At 41.5% G+C, this 15,275-nt stretch overlaps 1 protein-coding gene across 4 annotated transcripts in view; it reads right to left on the bottom strand.

Moving 5' to 3' along the window:
- Positions 1-15,275, bottom strand: part of LOC108044006 (glutamate receptor ionotropic, kainate 2) — a 44,251-nt gene that overhangs the window by 481 nt on the left and 28,495 nt on the right. For 3 of the 4 annotated variants that reach the window (XM_044460630.1, XM_044460632.1, XM_044460633.1), the window contains 6 exons: positions 2,144-2,347; positions 1,880-2,083; positions 1,722-1,826; positions 1,195-1,650; positions 940-1,141; positions 103-291 (listed from right to left, as the gene is read on the bottom strand). In XM_044460630.1, the coding sequence (XP_044316565.1) occupies positions 103-291; positions 940-1,141; positions 1,195-1,650; positions 1,722-1,826; positions 1,880-2,083; positions 2,144-2,347 (1,360 nt within the window). The remainder of the gene's footprint in view (positions 1-102; positions 292-939; positions 1,142-1,194; positions 1,651-1,721; positions 1,827-1,879; positions 2,084-2,143; positions 2,348-15,275) is intronic. The other variant, XM_044460631.1, reaches the window with a different exon arrangement.

Raw genomic sequence — 15,275 nt, 5'->3', positions numbered from 1 at the left:
GAACGTTATTGTCAGAGGGCCTAGTAATTAAAAAAACAAGCATCCGATTACACTAGCTATACACAGTTTGTAAGAAAAAGTTTTAAAAACTATTTAACGCACCTATGCTTTCAAGTCCAAGGGCATTCGCTTTAGATTGTTTGCTTGTGCTTCTCCGGGTACACGTTTCATCAGTGTTTTTCCACCATTTGTCATACAACATTTGAATATCTCCCTTTTCCTGAAGCTCAAGTATCGCCAAAGAAATTTTATCTCGCCAAGGCGAACCTTTTGGCGTTGCTATACCATACCCTTAAACAAATACAAAAATTCATTTACAAAATTAATAAATGGATATCAAATTAAATTAAATTTTTTGTTATGAGGTTGGAGAGACGCAATTTCATCTGCTTAAAATAAATAAGATTTCCCCTTAGAAATACAGTTGAGATATAAGGAATATCTGCAAATTATAAAATTATTCTTGCTTCTGTTTTTCTATCGCCTTAACATATCTGTATTATATTAACAAGTTTAGGTGGAGCTCATGGTAAAACTATTAGGTCAACATAAACTAAGCCGGACATGGACGTCGGCTAAGCGTATTAAAAAGTGGACAACTTTTTTCGCGTTCTACTGAGTAAGCTCTTATATATTTATACCCTTGCAGAGGGTATTACAATTTTGGTCAAAAAATGACATAACTTTGGTGTTTGTAAAGTTAGGAAGTTGGGATTTTTTTCATAAAACATACTCATGTATTAAGAATGCCTCATATGAATAATTTTGGAGAATATAATTTACAGAATATTCTGCAAGGGTATATCAACATCGGCACCTCCCGAAGTTAGCTTTCCTTTCTTGTTTGGCTTTACCTTTGCCTTAATATTTTTTTTTTAACCCACCCTATTTAGGAAATTTAAAGGCAAGTGAACTGTCTTTTATGCCAGAAAATCTCACCTTTCGTATCCAACAATCCTCCAATTTGCGTCAAATTACAGTCTCGCTGCACTATATAATCAAGCATTGTAGATTCCATCAAGAAGGCATAATTACCCTGATTAACTCGCTTTATCCCATCCTCATATGTAGTGGTAAACGCAGTTGGTTTCTTATTATCCATACTCCTCCACATTTTTTTGTAAGTTTCTATCATTGAGTCCTGGTAAACTTTGAACAATAAACAAGAATGTGACCAAAAAATTTTTGACTTACCCTAAAAAAAGTCATCGTAGATCCACTGTCTAAAGTGCCGTAAGATATCTCGGTTTGAGAGGCCAAATCTTCTGCGTTTTCGATAGGGTTAATCATACGTTCAGTGGTTAGAAAAGCAGCTAGATTAGCCGTGTAAGATGCCACAATAATTAGAGAAAAGAAACCCCAAATACTGCTTATTATTCGGGTTGATATTGCTCTCGGATAAATATCGGTTGACTGTTGCATAAGCGTTCCAATGGTAAACCAAAAACTGTCAGATAGGGAAAACTGGTTGCCTATTGAAATATTATCTAAGTCGCATGGATGAATGTACCTCCATTCGATAGGCGAAAGTTTTCCCACAATATATATACAAATAGATACCAAGAAGTATGCATTCAGAACATATATCCAGATTTCTATAGCCAGTGGATTCATAAAAGAAAACAGTCTGGTTGGCTCTGAGGTAGGGACCTTAAATAAAAAAATTCAAAGCATTTCGACATTCGATCCAATCAAACACTACAATAACAGATATTTCATACCTGAAATAAAATGCTAATACCCAAATTCATAAATGGTTTAGTAAAATCAATGACGCTTTCTCTTGCATATGTAATGGTCATAGAGCCAACGGCCAAGTCCGCCTTCTAAATATTTATAGATGATTATTGTTTGAAGACGGCAAATTGAACTTACGAACATATTTCATCAGCTGAGCGACCATTCCGTTCCATTCACCAGTTGCTGGATCTTTGGCACCATACTTCCTATCGGGTACCAAATCCAGTATATAATCAAACCCAACCTCGTGAGAAATGGTTTCCAATATATCAACGCAAAAGCCATAAAATCGTTCGTTGCCGGTAAAGTTTTTTTCGTAATGCATCATTACATAAGGAGTTTCCTAGGAAAAATTTACAAATAAATCAGTTTTAAATATTTTTAATTTTTCTTCTTTGCAGACCAGTATTGTTATGACTACCAGTGTCACATTCATGGAACCAGAATCAAAAAACATTGATGGTTCGGTAATATTAAGATGTCCATGTGGTGTCCATTCGCCAACTTTTACAATTGAGTGCTGTTTTAATTTTATTAGATCCAATTTGAACTGCACGCGCTGGCCTTCTTTAAATTGAATAGGACCGGTCAAACCTTTCCATTCAACCTGAAGTAGAAAACGGGGTTAACACAAAATTATTTACTGTTAGTATCAAATATGCCATTCAAAAATCATTACTGGCACAGATACGCCTAGTTCTTTTTTTATTAAATTAAACATTTTGTTAACTTTTATTATTCTTCAGCACAAAAAATAACCTATTTTTATACCCTTGCAGAGGATATTATAATTTCAGTCAAAAGTTTGCAACGCAGTGAAGGAGGCATTTCCGACCCTATAAAGTATATATATTCTTGATCAGGATCACCAGGAGAGTCGATCTAGCCATGTCCGTCTGTCCGTCCGTCAGTCTGTTTCTACGCAAACTAGTTTTATTTTCGGCCAACCAATATAATTTACAGAATATTCTGCAAGGGTATATCAACTTCGGCTCCGCCTGAAGTTAGCTTTCCTTTCTTGTTTAGTTTTTTTTTGTATTTTTTATTGCGGTTTTGTTTTTAAATTCATGATCATCGTGATTTTGGTCATTACTTAACTTCATTAAAAGCTAACTAGATTGCAAAATCCTTAGCTTAAAAGAATCAAAAAAGCATTCTGTTCAAAAGTTAATACCAATTTATTTGCTTTTTCGAAGAAAATCGCAAAATATTGTCTAAAGCTTAAAATTTAAAGAACAGTATCTATTGGTTGAATTAAAGTTAATTTTCTAACATAGGGGCTTATACTCCAAGAACTAAGAAAAAATTTAGTTGATACCCCAAATTCTAGTGATTTTTTGTTCTATTTCCTCGGTTTCCTACGGGCCATCACCAGTTAAACTGACCGGGGGCGCAGACGTGTATCGTAAGATATGAAAACAGAGATAAAAGTCTGTGGGAGAAGTAAGATCTAATTTTATACTAATGAAGTAAAGCCTAGTCTGATCGACGAAAACTGTCCGCCAGTCATGAGGGAGAGCGAGAGGCAAACAGCTGGCGTACACTTTTCGTCAGGCTTTTTTTCACCTCGTTACTCAGATCGATGAAAAAATACCAGAAAATTTCAGTCTGCTGAAATTAATTTTGGGTCAACCCTAGCGAAAAGTATACATAATTTAATCTTTTGGCGTGCGCTTCTCACGGAACATTTTAAAAAATGGCGGGAAAAAATAAAAAAAAACCCGTTAAAGTAGATTGCAGGAGATTTCTTGTGAGGGTGTTAATCTTTTGGGGTGCCTCTTGTCAGAGCAAAGTGTTTCTTAGGTCAAAAATGTACGAAAAAACCCTAGAAAAAACTTAGAAAAATCGCCTGTTAAAACTAAGTGCAGCTATGAACTTTAAATTAGCTAATAATTATCAGTAAATAAAAAAAGTAACTGTTAAATTTAAATTGTATTGTTATACCCTTGCAGAGGGTATTATAATTTCAGTCAAAAGTTTGCAACGCAGTGAAGGAGACATTTCCGACCCTATAACGTATATATATTCTTGATCAGCATAACAAGAAGAGCCGATCTAACTAGTCTCTCAGTTTTAAAGCTATCTGCTTAAAACTTTCCCAAAAGTTGTCTTTCTATTGCAAGTAGTATATAAGTCGGAACGAGCCGGATCCGGCGACTATATCATATAGCTGTCATATAACTGAACGATCGGAAAAGCCATAACTTTGGTGTTTTTAAAGTTAGGAATTGATTGGCCAAATATAAAACCCATAGAAAATCCCAACTTCCTAACTTAACAAACACCAAAGTTATGGCATTTCCGATCAATCAGTTATATGGCAGCTATAGGATATAGTCGGCCGATCCCGACATATATACTGCGTGCAAAGGAAAGAAGGTTGTGGGCAAAGTTTCAATTCGATAGCTTTAAAACTGAGAGACTAGTTTGCGTAGAAACAGACAGACGGACAGACGGACATGGCTATATCAACTCAGGAGGTGATCCTGATCAAGAATATATATACTTTATAGGGTCGGAGATGTCTCCTTCACTGCGATGCACACTTTTGACCAAAACTATAATACGCTCTGCAAGGGTATTAAAATTAGGAAGTTGGGACTTTTGATGAGTATAAAGAATGCATCACATGAATAATTTTGGAGAATATAATTTACAGAATATTCTGCAAGGGTATATCAACTTCGGCTCCGTCCGAAGTTATCTTTCCTTTCTTGTTTTTAATTTATTTGTAAAGCGGCAGACTTGTCTTGCCAACTACCTTGCCTTTAAAGGCTCTTTCCCGCAAATACGATTTTTGAATTTTAACTGCTTGTCAACAAACCCAACTGATTGACAGTACGACCGTAGCACGCTTAATTCTGATGAACTCTCGAAAATGCAGTCACACTGGAAAGATTAAAGTTTTTACGCTAGCAACTCGTTTTTCGATATGAGTATTAGGCTTAAGTATTAATAGTTTTAAGAGCGGCAAAGTCAAAATTTGAGAAGTCTATTATAGTCAGACACAATCCACTAAACGGCTCATGACATTCATAGTTTGATCTGCAATGATTCAATATTATTGAAATATAATATCTAGTTAATTTACTTGGCACTAAAAAGTTAACCGACCTACCGCGTCGGGGCTATCAATCTTTTCACGAATAAGGTTATAAATGAAGACGGTATCAATCATTGTTTTAAATTAATTAACAGCAGACTACTAGAATAAGAAGGAGAAGATAGCAAAAAAAAAAAAAAAAAGTAGAAAGGCATTTTGTACTGATTCAATGCGAACAATATGTATTCCGTATTGTGAACTCCAGACGGGCGGCCCATACTCCAAAATCGGACGGACTTGCGAAATAAATAAAATCTTAGTACAAGGGATTGTAATTAAAATCAAGAAAGGCAGCCAACTTCGGCATGCCGAAGTTTATATACCCTTGCAGTTATTACAAATCGACTACATTTATATTTCTATGCCTATATTACTAAATATAATTTGCGCTGCACTTTGCCATTGCTTTTATGGCAGCTATATGATTTTGTTGTCCTATTTTGACAACATTTTTTTTTTTTAATTACGATATTTTTATTTATTTCGAGACTAACGACAAATATTCAAATCTTAGCCTCACACATAAATTTAATTAGGTAAAATTAAGTTTTTTTAGGAGAACGGCCATATCTATTGTTGCTGGGTGGGGAGATCTCTTCGCCTGAGTCGTGAATGGCTAGTATTACAGGTTAAAGGCCGCGCAAGCCTATTTGGATGAGCCTGTAGCTTGATCATATACTTTTCTTTTACATTGTCGATTTCGACTCTAACAGATCCCACATTTAAACCTCTGAATGTTTTCATTCCATATGTGCCACTTTGCACCAGTTATAGTTCTCAGTATCTTTGATTGAGCTCGCTGTATTACTTCTAGGTTGCTAACGCATGCGTTTCCCCATAGCTCGGAGCCATATTTCCAAATTGGCTTGAGAACTGCATTGTACAGAAGTACCTTGTATTCCAATTTTAACGGAGAACGGGCATTTATTAAACAATGTAGGCTTCTTTCTTTTAATTTAAGTTGTGTTCTTTTGGCTTTGATGTGCTTTCGCCAAGTAAGCCGTCTATCAAGGTGGACTCCAAGATATGTTACCTCAGTTCTTTGTGGAATATGAATGTTGTTCAGAGATAGTGGGGCGCAAGTTTGTCTGTTTAGGGCAAAGGTGACGTGTTTAGTCTTTTGCTCGTTAACCTTTATGGGCCAATCTGCTAGCCATTTCTCTAGAAGCCCGATATGAGCTGATAACTTTTGCGTTGCTCTTATGGGGCACTTAGATCGACTTAGAATGACAGTATCATCAGCAAATGTTGAGGTTGTTGTAAGACTGGTTGTCGGAAGGTCTGCTGTGTAAATTATATACAGTGTTGGTCCAAGCACGCTACTTGAGTTACTCCAAGTTACTTCAATTGGATGGTATTCGGAGAGGAAATCTTTACATCGTACTGCGAAACTTCTATGCTCAAAATATGGCTCCAGTATTATATGGGTGTTCTGTGGAAGCAAGGTTTTAATTTTATAAATTAAGCCGTACAGACAAACGCGGTCGAAGGCCTGGACGACATCCAGAAAGACTGCGGAACAATACTCTCGATTTTCAAATGTATTTCGTATCTCGGAGGTTATTCGGCTTACTGGTTCAATAGTTCCGTGTTTCTCGCGAATTCCAAATTGGTGGTTTGGAATGGCATTATGGGACTTTAGGTGTTGCTTTATACGATTCAGGAGCAGCTTTTCAAATATCTTTGATAGGCACGGCAAGAGACTGATTGGCCTATATGATGAAGGCTGGGACTTGTCCTTTCCGGCTTTGTGGATCATAGTGATGACAGACTTTTTCCATTGTTGTGGATAATAGCCCAATTTCATCATGCTGTTGAATATTGTGGTGAAAAGATTTACTGCACAGTTCGGCAATTCTGTAATCATTTTAGTGGATATTAAATCGTGTGCAGGCGCTTTATTTATTTCTTGAGCCCTTATCATTTTTATCACTTCTCTTGATTGGAATATGATGGGCAGGGTAGCCTCTGGGAAGATGTTTGTTGGGAGCACAAAGCTATTTGTTGGTGGGAGTGGTTTTAAAACGTTTTCTAGATGTGCCGCAAATTCATTTGCCTCTCTTCATTGCTGCGAACTCATTCTCCTGTTTGTGTGTGTAATGGCGACTCACTTTCGATGATTAAGCTTTCTACAGTGGATATCGTTTGCTGTTTGGGAAGAGATGCTGCAAATAGGATAATTGAGATCGATTAAATTTATCCTCTAAGGCTTCGCCTAGAAGATAGTTTGCTGTTTTAAGCCGCTGCTTCGAGGCAGGCGATAAATGGGATTGCCAACCCTTCCGAAGCCCTCGTTTATTGCGTAGCAGTTAGTTAATATGCCCAGAAGCCCGACAGTTGTTATAAGGATTACAAGCCTGTATAATGTGGGTGGAGTGTTGTGCAGCTAGTGACATAACAGACACTAGTTCTTCAACTGAGCTGTCAATCTCTTCTTTTTGTTACATGTTTGGGAAGCCATCAATATGGGTGCTTACGTACTTTCAGTATTTAAGCCAATCTGTTTTAGGGGAGGTTAGAACATATATGCGTTCTGAAAGCTGTAGATGATCGTAGAGATTAAGTAAAAGTGGCGAGTTAAGTGTTCCACGTGGACATGATCTCTAGCCAGTCTTCTTGTGACGGCAAAATCAAGCAAGTCAGGCTTCTTATTAGGATCTGTTGACCAATATGTAGGCTTACCAGGAGAGATAAGACCAATCTTGTTTCTTGCTGTTATTATAGCGTTGTACAGCTGTCTTCCTTTGGGGTTGGTGAGTCAAGAGTGGGTGTGTTTTGCAATGTAATCACCAGCCGCTAAAAAACGGTCACCTAATAAGTCAAAGAACGTGGAGGGTATTATACAGCGGATAAGCTTAAGAAACCGCTTCTGGTATCGATGTGTATTGATGTAGCTTGTATCTCTGACCATACTGGGAGTTTATAGAGGACATCAGCAAATTTTGGGCCTTCTTGCATCTGAAAACAATTTATTTGTTGTAGGGGGCGATCCTGCCACAAAAAGTCATTGTAAGGCACCATAAAAAATTCCCACGGCGCAAATGCAAAGTGAACGAAATGAATAAGTCGGGGGCGTCGTGGTAATTCAAGAGGTGAGCTTTACCATGCTGCATACATGAGACTAAAAACTTAACTTAAACATAAAACCGCGCTCCCGCCCGCTTTACTCCGTTGAAGCGAGAGCGGGAGATCGGCTGCGGACGACCGAGGAGTTCGGATCCGAAACCCGAGGCTCGCACTCCGGAGCTCGGACTTTGCGAGAAAGCGACGGTGTAGTGGGCCACTGACCTAAACACCATAGCCTGGTTGCTCTTCTCACGGCTGGTCGACCCACGACCCACCCAAACACGGTGCTCTGGGCCACTGGTAGTCTATTCTGTATTTTAAGAAAGCCCGGTCGCATCACGCTCGAATACATATCCGCGCCCATATCCACGTTGGTCAGCCAGCGTAATATCCCGGATTGGAGTGCGGATGCCCTGGAGTGGCGGATGAGGGCCGAGCAGCGGCTGAAGAATGCCGTGCAGTGGCGGACGAGGGCCGAGGAGCGGCTGAAGAGTGCCGTGGAGTGGCAACGGGGCTTTGAGACCGGCGTGCCGCTGGGTTGGACTGCCGTGAAGACATCGGCGGTTCGTGGAGATGTAGGAGCGTGTGGTGATCCTGGCCTCACGTTTTGCAGCGATCACCTCGACGACACGCTCCGTCGGAGTGCTCGTGGGCCAAACAGCGGTGTCAGTACCGGTTGGCAAGGACAGCCAAGAGCCTCTTCTCGGCACTCAGACAGAAGAATCGACGATATTTCCGAAGCGGATGGATCCCGCTACAGACTCGGCAACGGTAGGATTGCATACCTCGAGTTCGTCTGTTTTCCAATGCAATGGCGCTGCGTGGACGTAGAGACATCGTGTGAGATCTGATTGGCGGAATAGGGCAAATGAAAAATTTGGATCAGAACTGATAAGAACTACGAATTGGAACTACGGCTTGGAACTATGAATTGAAGCTATGAATCGGAGTGATGAATTGGAACACCGATGTGGAGGGGCGATTGGTTATTGCGGACAGGCGGACGTTTCTATCGGAAGAAGGATGACGACCACACGAACATGGCCATCGAATCCTGGAAACACTGCGTCAATTCTGCCTATTCGCCACTCATTGGACGGAAGGTTGTCTTCCTTGACTACCACCATGTCCCCGGCACGGAGATTTCTTGTTGGGGTTCGCCACTTATTCTGCTTATGGAGTTCCTTGAGGTACTCCTCCTTCTATTGCTGACGAAATTGTTGATGAAGAGCCTTCAGGTGTTGCCAACGGCTTATAATAGATGTGGTGTCCCTCTTTCTCCCGTGTTCAACCATGTCGAGGATGGGCCCTCCAAAAAGAAAGTGCCCAGGCGTAAGTGCCAACAGGTCAGTGAGGTCTTCGGTCATTGGCGCGAGCGGACGCGAATTCAGTCATGCTTCGATCCTAGCCAGAAGCGTGGACCGCTCTTCGAACGAATATTTTCGTGTCGCCGTAGACTTGTAAAACAGGGTATTGAAGCTCTTAACACCTGCTTCCCACAAGCCTCCCATATGGGGTGCTCCCGGAGTAATGAACTGCCAGAGCAGCTGCTGTTGACTATAGGCACCTGTCACAGCTTCTTTGAGAGCTTGGAGAAACTCGCGAGAGAGTAGGGCAGCAACAAAGCTCTTCTTCGATTGTTCTCGCCTGGTTGCATAAGGCGGCGTGCCACTGGACAACGTTCGTGGCAAATCGTGTGATTAAGATCACCCAGTTCACCGATGTGGAGAAATAGGCACACGTCCGAGCATAACCCGGCAGATCTCGCTAGCCGGAGGGTAGCGCTTCAAGACCTCGCGGACAGCCAGCTGTGGTGGCATGGTCCTGCATGGCTGCAAAGGGCTCGCTGTGAGTGGCGCATTCAAGGCTATGACCCCTGTGACTAAACTCGAGTAGGGAGCAGTCAAGGTCCATGTTGCGAAGGCTCCCTCTGAAGACATTCTTGAGCGTTTTTCCACGCTCGACAAGGTCTTGCGAGACCTCGCTTACGCTTATCGATTCATCTAGCGCTCGCGAAAGCTCATGTCTCCGTTTGAGGATCTGTTGACAGGCCGCGGGAGCGACACCGTTTTTACTGGGGCCACCCGCTTCTTTACCGTTAGCAAGTTCACCACTACCGCGGACCCAGCCACAACTTGGACGTAAATTGCTGCGCCGTACGCCTTCTGGAAGGCGTCGCAGATCTCATGATGCTCGATTTTTAAATGTCGAGAGCGTAGTAATTTTCCAGGAAGTCAACCCATCTTCGGCAAAAATCTCCAGGGAGGGCATCGTCCCATCCTAGATTCTGGAGCCAAATGTCCTGCATGAACATCAGCGCGAAGGAGATGGTCACTCTGGATGTTAGCCAAAATCGCCTTGCTTTTGGATGTCCATTTTCTAAGAAGGAATCCTGCTGAACCCAGGGCCCCTTGGAGCTCGCGGATAGCCGCTTCGGTTTTGGAGTCTGCCCCCGCGAGTACGTCATCGGCGTACATGTACTGCCTGATAATCCGACTCGTCTGCGGATACCTCGACTCTTCGTCGTCGGCGAGCTGTTGCAGGACACGGATCGCTAGGAACGGGACACAATTGACTCCGAAGGTGACGGTATTCAACTCGTAGTCGCGGATTTCCCCATCGAAATTGCGGAACAGAAAACGCGGGAAGATAGTATGCTTGGGGTCTACCCAAATTTGCCGATATATCTTCTCGATTACGGCGTTGAATACGAACCTAAGGTATCGACACTTTAGGATTTGAATTGTGAGGTCGGATTGTAATGTCATTCAGACCGGTCCCGTTTGCGGAAGGGCTAGAGGCGTTGAAAACCAGCCGCACTTTAGTGGTCGTGCTCTCGGGCACGAAAGATAGTACGTTGCGGAACTGCTCGTCAAAGAGACCTCGGCATTGTGACCTAAATCGAGGTATTCTTGGATCGCAGCATCATATCGGGCCTTCAGGGGAGGATCCCTTTTTAGGCGCTGCTCGTTACGCAGGAATTAAGCCAGAGCAAAGGATTGTAAAGGAGCGAGCTCGGAACCACTATGCTCGGGATCGCGCAAGGGGAGCGTCACAACGTATTTGCCACGATTGTCCCTTCTTGTAGTTTGGACAAAATTGTGTTCACAGACAGAATCAGACTCGGGGACTATCTGTGTGGGCACTTCCTCCACCTCCCAGGAGCTGATCCAACGAGTCGTTAAGGCCGCAGGTAACTCGCGTGGAGAAGGCGGACACATTGCGGGGGGCCGCTGGAGATATGGGGCCTGTCAACACCCATCCAAAAATGGTTTCCTGGCCGAGAAGTGAACCGCAAATGTTAGCCCTGGAGTTGCCGAGGTGAGCATGCACGAAGAATGTCGACTCCTATCAAGACATCGATTTGGGAGCTCTCGAAGAACTTGGGGTCCGCAAGGGGGATGTCAGGAATTCCCTTAATAAGATCTTGAGGGACTGGTTAAGCTGAAGTTTCTAAATGCAGCCCGGGTCTGGAAGGCGATCGAATAGAAAAATGACAGAATTTTGGGGACTGAGCGGCAACGGGTTGATTAAGACCAGAGACTTGGGCCTGGATAGTCTTGAATGGAAGTTTGACGAGGTTGAAAAGTCTCTCCAATAAATCACTCACTTCTTTTATTCTTATAAGATAGATCTTGAGTTATCTGAATGGTTGGACTCAACGTCTTTAAAAGCTCTATCTCTAATTTTATCCAAGTAACTTAAGGGACCTCTCTTGGCCCACTTCTCTTTACATTATTTAAGTTATGCCTGCAATATATCGAAATTTCCTGTAGTACAGGATTACAATCTGATCTAAATATTTTCAGATATGGTGTTGTAAAAAAAATTGGATTTAAATAGCACTAAGTGTAAAGTAATGACTTTTTTCAATATGCCACATACACGCTGGGTGGCTATGCGTTGACTAGAAATATGCAGGTTGATCGTCTTGGCGTCTTTCTAGATCAAAAAGTTAAGTTTTCTGACCATATTACTTCTGTAAGGATGCTCTATGGTTGAGGTACAGTTTTCAGTCGGGTTCAGGAGTTCTTTAAAAGAAATTTATAAGTCTCTGATCCACTGGGCTAAAGGATCCTATTCATTTAGTAAGCAGGGATTTTTGGATAATTATCTTTAGGGTCTTCCGCCGACTTTAAAAGCTTCAGAGTAGGGGTGGAGTCCGCACACTCTGCCTCCGGACGGAAAATTCCAAGGGCTGAACCTGGGGCGGGGCCGAGTTTCTTGTAGAAAAAAAAAACTTGTCAATTTCTAAGTGGAATGTCAAGAATTGAACTCGTCTTCGGGTCCAAAAATCCACGGACTGGAGCATCGGTCGAGGCGGCATTCGAACTTCTTATAGGTTAATGCCGAACTACTCGATTGACAAGAAGCGATCTAGACTCTCCACTAGATAACTGGTTACACAAGTACGGAGGTATCTATCCTCTGCACTAACTACTGGGTTCCGCTAGTACGGAGGGATCTATCCTCTCCACTAATTACTGGGTTCTGCGATTACAAGAAATTCGTAAGGCACTGAAACACTGGGCTAGAGGGTACTGTTAATTTTTTGAACAGTGACTTTTGGATCATTTTCTTCAGGGCCTTCATCCCACTTTGAACCTATAAGGAAGCTATTAGGGAGCTTCAAAGTAGGGATGAGGTCCGCACACTCTACGTTGTTCGTCAGAATAGCCTTCACCTGTGTATTCTGCCTCCGGGCGGGCTAGACCTTCGGGCGAGGTCGCAGCCAAGTTTCTTGTAGGTCAAAGAAGTTAGTCAATTTATGAGTGGAATATCGAGTATTCGACACGTTTTCGGGTCCGAACACAAGGACGGAGAGATCTATCCTGTCTACTGAGTACTGGGTTCTCTCTCCACTAAATACTGCTATTTTACTCTAGTATATTTTTTCTAATTAATCTCTTACTATTATTAGAAGTTAGTAAATTTATGAGTGGAATATCGAGTATTCGACTCGTCTTCGGGTCCAAAATTCCAGGGGCTGGACCTTCGGGCGAGGCCTCATCCGATTTTTTTGTATGTTAATGCCGAACTACTCGGTTGACAATGAGGGATCTACCCTCTCCACTTACTACCGGGTTACACAAGGACGGAGGTATCTATCCTCTCTACTAACTACTGGGTTCCAAGAGTACGGAGGGGAATAGCGCTCAGCGCGTAACAAGCACTGATTTGTATCGTAAGGGTCATTTGTAGTGGAGGGTCATTTGTAGGGGTTTGCACCTGGCTTCAGCATCAAGGAATACCATCAGGCCCTTGCGAGTAAACGTGCTTAATAAGTAAAAGATAAAAAATATATAACTTTCGGTTGAAATGGGACAGAATAAAACGTTCGGCATGGATATGGTGTAAGTATAAAAAATCGCTTGAAAGTATTGAACAAAATAATCGGCTATTTCTTGAACTGTGGCTATAACGGGTTTTACCCTAAACAGATAATAATAACTTAACGCAAATAAATGAAATAATTTTGAATTCATCAAAAAACAAGAAAGGAAAGCTAACTTCGGGCGGAGCCGAAGTTGATATACCCTTGCAGAATACTCTGTAAATTATATTCTTCAAAATTATTCATAAGATGCATTCTTAATACTCATAAAAAATCCCAACTGCCTATGTTATGGCATTATAATCGTTCAGTTATATGGCAGCTCTAGGATATAGTCGGCCGATCCTTATGAAATTTGGTAGGTCGGACTGATTGGCCAAAAATGAAGCCCATAGAAAATCCCAACTTCCTAACTTTACAAACACCAAAGTTATGGCATTTCCGATCAATCAGTTATATGGCAGCTATAGGATACTGCGTGCAAAAGAAAGAAGGGTGTGTGCAAAGTTTCAATTCGATATCTTAAAATCTGAGAGACTAGTTCGCGTAGAAACAGACAGGCGGACAGACGGACATGGCTATATCAACTCAGAAGGTGATCCTGATCAAGAATATATATACTTTATAGGGTCGGAGATGTCTCCTTCACTGCGTTGCACACTTTTGACCAAAATTATAATACCCTCTGCAAGGGTATAATAACACATCTTACGTGAGGTTTAAGTCCGCGGAAATTATGACACCACCTCCCCGCTCTGATAGACGGCCAAGCCTATTGTTGTGTGCATACGTGAAAATACTTCGGAGCTTAAGATTTACGGCTTTATCCCGGTTTTTGTAAGCACGAAATTATGAGAAGATAATGAAAGGCTATTAGAAAAAAATTAATACAAATTTGCTGGCAAACCCCTGTATCCTGATAGGAAAGAAGGAGGTTACATTAAGGTTTTTTCCGTTAAAAACAAGTAATGCTTGCAACTTAAATTATTTCAAATTCGAACTTAACAGCTGTTCCATGGCCATCTGGACTTTATTTCTACTCTTTTGGTACTCTCACATATTACCCTCACTTTTATGCGAGCCACCAAAGTGAATAATAGTGTTTCGTAAATTTCTTAGTCTGGTCTACCTTTTTATACCCGTTACTCGTAGAGTAAAAGGGTATATTGTATTCGTGCAAAAGTTTGTAACAGCTAGAAGGAAGCGTTTCCGACCCTATAAAGTATATATATTCTTGATCAGGGTCACTAGCCGAGTCGATATAGCCATTTTTAAAATCGGACCATTCGTTAAAAAGTTATGCGTGATCAAAGTTTCTATCTCCATCTCCCTCGCACTTCCTTTACCTGAGTAACGGGTATCTGATAGTCGGGGCACCCGACTATAGCGTTCTCTCTTGTAAGCTATTTGGTCGTCGACGCACATGTGTTGTGTGCTACAATATCCATAACTTTGTAACAGCATCAACCACAGATCAGGCAATAGCCGATTTATTTGCCCAATTTTTTCAAACGACTTACTCTACTTTAGATTATTCATCACAGCCTTATTCTTACACCATGTCCAAGTCAAGCCTCATATTCTGTCCCACTTTAACAGAAAGCTCTCTTCTTTCGGATCTTCTTCGTATTAAGCCTGTTTATTCGCCAGGGCCCGATGGTATTCATGGGTGCGTACTTAGGTATTGCGCTAAGGCCCTGTGCAAACCTCTTCACAAGTTATTTACCTTATCTCTAGAAACCTCCCAATTCCCAAATATTTGGAAGGAATCATTTGTTATTCCTTTTTTCAAAAATGGTAACAAGTTAGAAGCCAGTAACTACAGAGGTATTTCTAGTTTTCCAGCTATTCCTAAGCTTTTTGAAAAAATTATTACACCTCATTTGCAGCACCTTTGCAGATCAATCATTTCTCCGTGTCAACACGGATTTATTAAACGTAGATCCACAATCACAAACCTTCTAGAGCTCACTACATTTGTGATAAAAGGCTTCAATAGTAGTTTTCAAACAGACGTCATTTACACTGACT

Source organism: Drosophila rhopaloa, unplaced genomic scaffold (genome assembly GCF_018152115.1).
Source record: "Drosophila rhopaloa isolate 14029-0021.01 unplaced genomic scaffold, ASM1815211v1 contig_203, whole genome shotgun sequence".
NCBI classification, from domain to species: Eukaryota; Metazoa; Arthropoda; class Insecta; order Diptera; family Drosophilidae; genus Drosophila; species Drosophila rhopaloa.
The sequence above is the reverse complement of the archived record's forward strand: the minus strand, read 5'-3'. Positions and strand labels throughout refer to the sequence as shown.